Genomic DNA, 9,243 nt, shown 5'->3' on the forward strand with positions numbered 1-9,243 from the left:
GAGGCTTACTTTTTTGCTTTCTATAGTATCTTTAGAACCTATCTCTCACTCTAAAATATAGTATTTATTCTTTCCTGCATGTAATTTCTTCTTTTCTTTTTTTTTTTTTTTTAAGAGAGTTTTTTTTTTGTTGTAGGGCACATGTGCTTGCCAGAGAGACAGGGAGACAGAAGGTGAGAAATCACCCCCCAGGGGGCATGGCCACACTGCATTCCCTTCTCCATTCTCTTCTTGGGATCTTGAGCATGCACACAAACACACCTGGCGTGAGATTTAAGCTGCCAGGCCTGGGACTCAAACCACAATCAACTATGTGGGAGTCCAGCGACACAACCATTATGCCATTTGCTGGTCCCATTGCCATGTATTTTCTAAGATGCTTAATAGAAGTTTTTCACCTGTCAGATCGTCTAAATGGTAAGAAAACACCTCTTGAATACTTAGGTTCCGTGTATAGGAATAAGACCTTCTCATTTAGTTACCACAAAAATATTATAAATTGGGTACTATATTATATTTTATACCTTAGGAAGCTAGCAGTCAGATTAAGTAATTGCTTCAGGTTACATAACAGAATTTGAAACCATTCTACTCTAATGCTGAAGCCTGTGTTTCATATTTCTGGAATTACCAAATATAATTGTGTCTATTGAGATTTCAAAGTATAGTTCCATGTAGATTTATCAACAAAGATGGTTATCCATTTTTTTCTTTAGAATTATTTATTCAATTTTATTTATTTATATTTTTATATAACCAGAGAAGAGTCAGAGAGAGAGGGCCAAGTGAGAAAGCAGGCTGCCAGATCTGGGATTCAAACTGTGGTCGGCCATGTGACCTGCTGGCCCAAAGATGGTTATCCTAAACAGAAAAAATCAATATATACATAGTCAAGTTGGACCACAAATTAGATCACTTTTTTTAAGATCAATTATAAATAGAAGAGGTCATGTGTAAAAATTTACAAATAGGGAACCAGCAGTTAGCGTAATGGCTATGTCGCTAGACTCCCATGTAGTTGACTGCGGTTCGCGTCCTGGGCCCAGTGGCTTAAAACTCACGCCGGGCGCTTGTGCATGCGTGCCCAAGATCCCGAGAGGAGAACGGAGGAGAAGGGATTGCGGCATGACCATCCCCCCTGGGGGGTGATTTCTCGCTTTCTGTCTCTATGTCTCTCTCTGTCTGTCTGGCGAGCACACGCAACCTATAGTGAAAATCTCTCAAAAAAAAAAAAAAAACTAAAAAAAAAAAAATTACAAATATATTAAATTTAGAGTCTAGATATGAGTCCACTATATGTGTGGCATTCTTTATAACTTGGGTTAATAATATGAATTAGTAGTAAATTATAATCTAATTGAAATTCTTATTTTCGAATCATTTGAACTTTCTTTTTTTTACTTATTCAGTCCTAAATACTTCAAAGATACCTATATCTCACAGAAGCTTTTTTTAATATATGTCATGCTCAGTCATATAAGGAGCCTGTGGTAGAGTAAGAATTAACAATCTTGGGACCAGCAGATAGTGTAATGGTTATGTTGCTGGACTCCCACGTAGATGATTGCAGTTCGAGTCCCAGACCCAGTGGCTTAAAACTCACACTGGGCACGGGTACATGTGTGCCCAAGATCCCGAGAGGAGAATGGAGGAGAAGGTATTGCAGTGTGACCATCCCTCTTGGTAGGTGATTTCTCGCTTTCTGTCTCTCTGTCTTTCTAGCAAGCACACGTACCCTATAGCAAAAACCAAGTCTCTTTAAAAAAAAAAATTAACAATCCTAAAACTTCTCATTCGCACCTGATTTTCTTTCTTTGTATTTCTTATTGCCTCTTTCCTTCCCCCCCCTTTTTTTTTGGAGAGATTTTTTTGTTTGTTTTTTTTGTTTTTTGCTATAGGGCGCATGTCCTCGCCAGAAAGATAGAGACAGACAGAGAGACAGAAAGCGAGAAATCACCCCCAGGGGGGATGGCCATGCCGCAATCCCATCTTCTCCATTCTCCTCTTGGGATCTTGGGCATGCATGCACACACACCCAGTGTGAGTTGAAGCCACCTGGTCTAGGACTCGAACCGGGGTCGGCTACATAGGAGTTCAGTGACATAGCTATTACACTAACTGCTGGTCCCTTCCCCTTCATTTTGAAGTGGAAGTAAACTGTTGTCTTTCAATAAATATGTTTTTGGAAAGATAGATTATAAAATGCTATTTTAAACTTTTGGCTCAGACTTAATTTTCCTATCCTTTCAATCTCTTTTAACTTTTATGCCTAGAGTATTGGACTCAGAACTCAAGATTTTGGGGGCTGGCAGGTGGCGTGGTGGTTAAGATGCTAGACTCCCACATGGCTGAACACAGTTTGAGTCCTGGACCTGGGGGCTTGCTTTCTCACTTATTCTCTCTCTCTTCTCTGTCTCTCTGTGATGAAATTGAAGAATAATAAATAGTAAGTAAAAAATATTAAAAAAAAAAAAGAAACCTAGCTTCTGATTCATTCTACTTCAGTCATTGTTAGGTAGGAAGAATTAAAATAGTATTGTTTTCCCTAAGAATATTTTGGGAAATCAAGATGTAATACCTGCAGCTCGTTAAATTTTTTTTATGGGTGGTCTTTTCTAATTAATAAATGACCTGTTTTCTAGTGTTAATGTGGCAGCTTGAAGCTTTTATTTATCTAGGCAGCTTCCTTCTGCTGTACATGATTATGAGTTTACAAATTATCCTGACTGGTCTCGGAATACTGAATTCTGAATCTGTTATAAGTCTTCAAGGGGCTGGCAAGTGATATGGTGATTAAGGATGCTGGACTCCCACATGGGTGACCATGGTTTGAGTCCCGAATCTGATAGCTTGCTTTCTCACTTCCCCTCTCTCTCATTATCTCACTCTGTACCTCTCTGGTCAAAATTAAATTAAATTAAATTAAATAATTCTTTAAAAAATAATAAAAATAACCTTCAAAATTTGTCAATAGTCTCTGTTATGAGCCATTGGAATCGGACTGTTCACCAGCATAGCAGAAGGCCGACCTGATGTCTGTAACGGAATCAGGTAGACCAAATGGTGATAGAGGGCAATCTCTGGTTTCCATAGCCTTTGAGCTACATGTATTCGATTACTTTTCCCTCCCTTATTCAGTTTGATAATTATTTGAGTCATCTCACATGTATTTTTACTTTATAGTCTTAAATAGTTGAACTGATATTTTAGGCGGGTGTTTTTGTTTTTGCTCTTTTCCTTTCTTTTTTTAGACCGGGTCTTGCTCTGTGACAGTCCTCCTGCCCAGCTCTGTGAGACAGGATCTTGCCGTGCTGTCCATGCTAGTCATGAACTGGTGGTCTCTTGCCTCACCCTCTCAAGTAGATTAGACTGTATGCACACACCACTATGTGTGATAAGAGCTTATTAAGTTTTTTAAATTAAATGTAAGATCAAACTATGGAAATATTTTTAGAGACAGTCATAATATTTTTTTCCAACTGGGAGGGTCTATAGACTATAGGAGAGACTATAGGTATTAACTAATCGCATTTTATAGATCGTTCAAAGCAAGCAAATTTATAATATTAGAACAATCTTTGTGTCCTTTTAAAATAGGATGTAAGCTGCAATGAAATTCAAACTATACCTTCCCAAATTGGTAATCTGGAGGCCTTGAGAGACCTTAATGTAAGAAGAAATCACTTAGTACACTTGCCTGAAGGTAAGAAACTGTGAAATACCTTTCTATCATTTGTCTTTTTATTTTAAAGTTATCTCAGACTCATGGGCACAAGAGAAAAATACATAAGTTACAGCCAGTGTGACTGACTTGAAAGTGGACTTCGACCTGAACTTAACTTTATCTTTCACTGGAAAAGTTCAGAGGCTAATTAAGCACATGGACGTGATGTGTGGAGCAATCAGTAATGAATGAAGTGAGAGTCTACACTAGGAGATTGGTTATCTTTAGCTGACTGTAAACTCTGGTGTATGTATTTGAATGATAAAAATGATTAAATAAATTATGTATAATTCATCAATTTTTCACAAATACAAATTAATTTTAAAAACTATAAAAGAAAGTGAAAACTGGGGAGAAGCACTATTTTTTTAGATTCTGGATATATATTTCTTAAATTTCACACGTAAATGACAATGATGAACCTCCATGTCTTCACCACCCAGCTATAACAATCATGGCATACCAGTCCTCTTTCCCCAGCCTTCTAGCTCCTCTACTTTAACCCACCTTAACCTCTAGATTAATTTGAAATAAATTCCAAAAATTTATTTGTAAACATTTCAGAATATATACCTAAAAGATAAGGAATCTTCAGAAGGTGTTTTTGTGACTATGGTTTTCCTCTATAAGACAGGACTTTTTGTCTAATAAATAGAAAATCAGCTAATGATGTTTTTGCTTTCATTGTAGAATCCAAATGTTTATACTAGGTTGATGTAGTAAAATACTTAGTTCTAACATACTAGTTCTGCTTTGCCTTTTTTAGATTCTAAGTAAACATGTAAGAAAGTTCACCTTTTACACTTAAACACAACCACATTACCCAAAATCTTGTATATCTTTCCTCTCTACCAAGAAAATGGTGAATCACCTAAATAATTTCAGTTTTTTTAAAACAATTTATCATGGAATCTCAGCATATTCAGTTAAACTGAAAAACTGAGATTGCATTAAAAAAACACCCTTATTCTAACAGCTACACTACTTAATATGGAAGCTCATCTTTTTCTTTTTTTTTTTCAGTTTTTTCTGTAGTATGCATGTACTCACCAGAGTGACCAAACAAGAGAGAGAGAGAAAGAAAGCATGCTGTGTTCTCTTCTCCTCCATTCTTCATAGGATTTTGGCCACAGACACACACACGCCCAGTGTGTTTTACATACAAGTCACCAAGTCTGGGACTCCAACGATACTGTCAGCTATGTGCGATCCAGCTGCCTTAGCCATCATACCACAGGCTGGCCCAGAAGTCCATCCTAATTGATAGTCTCTATATTACCATTTTTATTTTATTTTAAATTACTTTAATTTTTTACTAAGTGATATATTACATTGGGACCAGCATATGGTGTAATGGTTACGTTGCTGGACTCCTACATGACTGACCATGGTTCGGGTCCTGGACCTGGAGGCTTGAAACTCACACATGGTGTGTATACATGTATGCCCAAAATCCTGAGAGGAAAATGAAAGAGAAGGGACTGCAGTATGGTCATGTCCCCAGGGGCGCGATTTCTTGCTTTTATCTGTCTCTCCGTCTCTTTCTCTCTATAGCAAGTGCACACACCCGTAGCAAAAAATCTCTCCTATATGTATTCAAAAAGCATTAAAAAAGGACTGGATCTCACATGACCAACTTTGTGGTTCAAGTCCTGGACCTGGCAAATCACACCGATCATGTGGGCAGGTACACACAAAATCCTGAGAGAAGACTGAAAGAAGGGATTCCATTGTGGCCATCCCCACCCCCTTCTCTCTATCGCTGTCTCTCTCTGGTGAGCGCACATGCCCTATAGCAAAAACTAACAACAACAACAATAAAGAGATACGGGGAACCAGCAGTTAGCGTAATGGCTATGTCGCTGGACTCCCACGTAGTCGACCGCAGTTCGCATCCCGGACCCGGTGGCTTAAAACTCACGCCGGGCGCATGTGCGTACGTGCCCAAGATCCCAAGAGGAGAATGGAGGAGAAGGGATTGCGGCGTGACCATCCCCCCTGGGGGGTGATTTCTCGCTTTCTGTCTCTATGTCTCTCTCTGTCTGTCTGGCAAGCGCATGCACCCTATAGCGAAAAACCTCTCCAAAAAAAATAAATAAATAAAATAAAATAAAAAGATACGAATTTTAGATTTTGGAATTTTTTTCTTTCTCTGTATTTTTCTTAATTTGTTCTGAGTGCCTATTTTCAGTTGATTGGTTGGTTTTGATTTCCATCTTACATGTTGGGAGCTTTTCTCGATGATTGTAGGTCATATATTGTCTGTATAGCTGATTAGAAGTTCTGAGTCTACTAGGCAGACAGTATATGATAGTAGTTAAGAAGCAAGCTGGTACTTTATTAGGGTAAGCTTCATATCAATATCTAAAGGCCTTTTATATGAGACTGTGTCATTTCTCCAGAGACCCATGTTCCATTACTGTATTCCTAACTATGGCATTCAAGGGCTGAAGGGCTAGAGATGAGGTGGGATGGGTGGAAGGTGCTGAAGTGTTACCTTAAGTGTATAGACTCACTGAAATCTTCCATTTTTAACTGAGTTTCCATTGTGTCTGTGGGCTCCTGAGCACAGACCCTTCCATGTCCAAATTCACCAGAAAATAACCCACTAACTCTTATGGAGATTGGAAAATAATAGTGCCCTAGATGTTTAAGCTGAGGTTGGGGACCTAGATGTAGGTGCTAATTATGTAAGCTGTCATTCAGTCCCATTGTTACTCTCACTTGTAGTTTCAGGGCCTGTAGCTTCTGAGACTTTCTGTAGTTCTGAGGGGGGGACCAAGCTGCTTGCTTTTTTTAGTATTCCTTTTTGTAGGCAGTTAGATTTAATTTTATACCACTTTATCATATCAATTAATTACTAAAAGAATTTAAGTAAATGACTGTTAAATCCACCATATTTAACTAGAAGCTCTTGCAAAAATTGTTGAGTTTTAAAATTTCCATTTTACCTCCATGCAGAGCTAGCAGAATTGCCTTTGATACGGATAGACTTCTCATGCAATAAAGTCACAACAATCCCTCTTTGTTATCGGAACCTCAGGCACCTACAGATGATCATCCTAGATAACAATCCTCTACAATCACCTCCTGCACAGGTAAACTATAGTTGAAGTATGTAGTGGACCTAATTTTTTTTTTTTAAGGTTTTTGCTATAGGGTGCATGTGCTCACCAGAGAGAAAACACCCCTAAGGAGAATGGCCACACCATTGGCCCTTCTCTCTCTTCCTGGAATTTTGGGCATACATGCTTATAATTTTTTTCACACTGCCAAGTCCAGTACTTAAACTGCAGACTTGGCCATGTGAGATCTAACACCTTAACCACCACATAACCTGCTGGCCCTTTTTTTTCCTCCCCCCGTAAGGATGCATCGCTCGTGGGATGGCCATGTTGCAATCCCTTTCTCCATTCTTGCATTTTTGGGTCCAGCATACATACACATGTGCCCTATGTGTTTTTCTTTTTCTTTTTTTTTTTTTAAGAGGTTTTTGCTATAGGGCACATGCGCTTGCCAGACAGAGAGAGACAGAGAGACAGAAAGCAAGAAATCACCCCCCAGGGGGGATGGTCACGCCACAATCCCTTCTCCTCCATTCTCCCCTCGGGATCTTGGGCACACATGCACATGCACCCAGCGTGAGTTTTAAGCCACTGGGTCCGGGACGCAAACCACGGTCAACTACGTGGGAGTCCAGCGACATAGCCATTACGCTGACTGCTGGTCCCCCCATGTGTTTTTCAAGCTGCCAGGTCCAGGGCTCAAACCACACAGTCATTTTGGGAGATCCGTCTGATTTAACCACCACGCCACTGGTTAGCTCTGTAAGGGACTTTAAAAAATTTTTTTGGAGGGACCAGCAGTTAGTGTAATGGCTATGTCGCTGGACTCCCACGTAGTCGACCGCGGTTCCTGCACGGGCAAGGTCCTGGGTTCAAGTCCTGGGACCTCCCTGAGCCCGCAGAATACGCACATATTCTGGGTTCATGTGCCTGTGACCCTGGACAGCTGAGACGGGGGTGGGCTGCAGCATGAACACCCTGTTAGAGGTGCCTGTCTTCCTATCTCTTTTTCTCTCTGAAGAAAGAAACATTTTTTTAAAAATTCCAGGGCCAGCAGGTGGCATAGTGGTTTAGGCACTGAACTCTCATGTAATCAAATGTGGTTTGAGTCCCAGCTCCAATGGCTTGAAACTCAGGCCAGGCATGTGTGTATGTATACTGCTCAAAATCCCAAGAAGAGAATGGAGTAGAAGGGATTGCAGCATGGCCATTTCCCTGCGGGGTGATTTCTTGCTTTCTGGTTCTCTGTGGCAAGTACATGCACCCTATAGCAAAAATTCTCTCAAAAAAAGTTTTTATTTTGTTTCTTTATTTTTTATTTTTTTTTATTTTAGAGAAGTTTTTGCTATAGGGTGTGTGTGTTCGCCAGAAAGACAGAGAGAGACAGAGAGATAGAAAGCAAGAAATCACCTCCCAGGGGGGATGGCCACCACAATCTGAACTCCTCCATTCTACTCTCAGGATCTTGGGCACGCAAGCACACGTGCTCGGCGTGAGTTTAAGCCACCGGGTCCAGGACTTGAACGGCGGTTGACTACATGGGAGTTCAGCGACATAGCCATTACGCTAATTGCTGGTCCCGACAAAGATGAAATTTAAAGTTTAATTGTGTGGCGGGCTCTGTGACCTGGTGGTAAGGAAGCCAGATCCTGTGCAACCAACTGCACAGTTTGAATCTTGACCCTGGTAGCTTAAAGAACATGCTGGGCATGTGTGCACGCATGCCCAGAATCCTGATACAGTAGGAAAATAGAGAAGGGATAATGGTATGACGGCAACCCATTGGAAGGTGCTTTCTGCCTCTCCTTGTCTCCGTATTTTCCTCTGACAAGCGCATACCCTGTAGCAAAGCAAAAGTGTATTTATCTTTCTGTTCAAAATTAAGTTCTTTTAAAGTAAACTCACATACGTAAACACTGTAGAATCCTTGAATAAACAGAGGACTAGAAGATAGGTGATGCTTCCAGAAGCTTTTTTATTTATTTTGGAGTTTTTTGCTATAGGGCATGTGCCCTTGCCAGAAACACAGAGAGAGAGACAGAGAGATAGAATGCAAGAAATCACCGCCCAGGTGGGATGGCCACACCGCAATCCCTTCTCCTCCATTCTTCTCTTGAAATCTTGGGCACACACGTACACGTGCCTGGCGTGAGTTTAAGCCACCAGGTCCAGGACTCGAACCACGGTTGACTACATGGGAGTCCAGCAACATGGCCATTACACTAACTGCTGCTCCTGAAGTTGAGGAATTAATAAAAAAACTTCTTTCTAATAAAATTTGAGTTAATTTCTTAAAATTTTCTAGTAAAACTTGATTGTAAACAACATATATGATACAAATAAAAGCATTCAGCTTTTTAGTTCTTTTTTATTTATTTATTTATTCTTTTTTTTTTTTGGAGAGGTTTTCGCTATAGGGCACGTGCGCTCGCCAGAGAGAGACATAGAGACAGA

General features: G+C 40.1%; 1 protein-coding gene across 3 annotated transcripts in view; it reads left to right on the top strand.

The window, feature by feature from the left end:
• Window positions 1–9,243, top strand: part of LRCH3 (leucine rich repeats and calponin homology domain containing 3) — a gene marked incomplete at its 5' end in the record, with an annotated part of 135,469 nt that overhangs the window by 63,287 nt on the left and 62,939 nt on the right. For all 3 annotated transcript variants that reach the window (XM_027774212.1, XM_027774211.1, XM_027774210.1), the window contains 2 exon segments: window positions 3,606–3,703; window positions 6,686–6,822. In XM_027774212.1, the coding sequence (XP_027630013.1) occupies window positions 3,606–3,703; window positions 6,686–6,822 (235 nt within the window).

This window comes from Tupaia chinensis, unplaced genomic scaffold (genome assembly GCF_000334495.1).
Source record: "Tupaia chinensis unplaced genomic scaffold, TupChi_1.0 Scaffold000415_1, whole genome shotgun sequence".
In the NCBI taxonomy this organism is placed as follows: domain Eukaryota; kingdom Metazoa; phylum Chordata; class Mammalia; order Scandentia; family Tupaiidae; genus Tupaia; species Tupaia belangeri.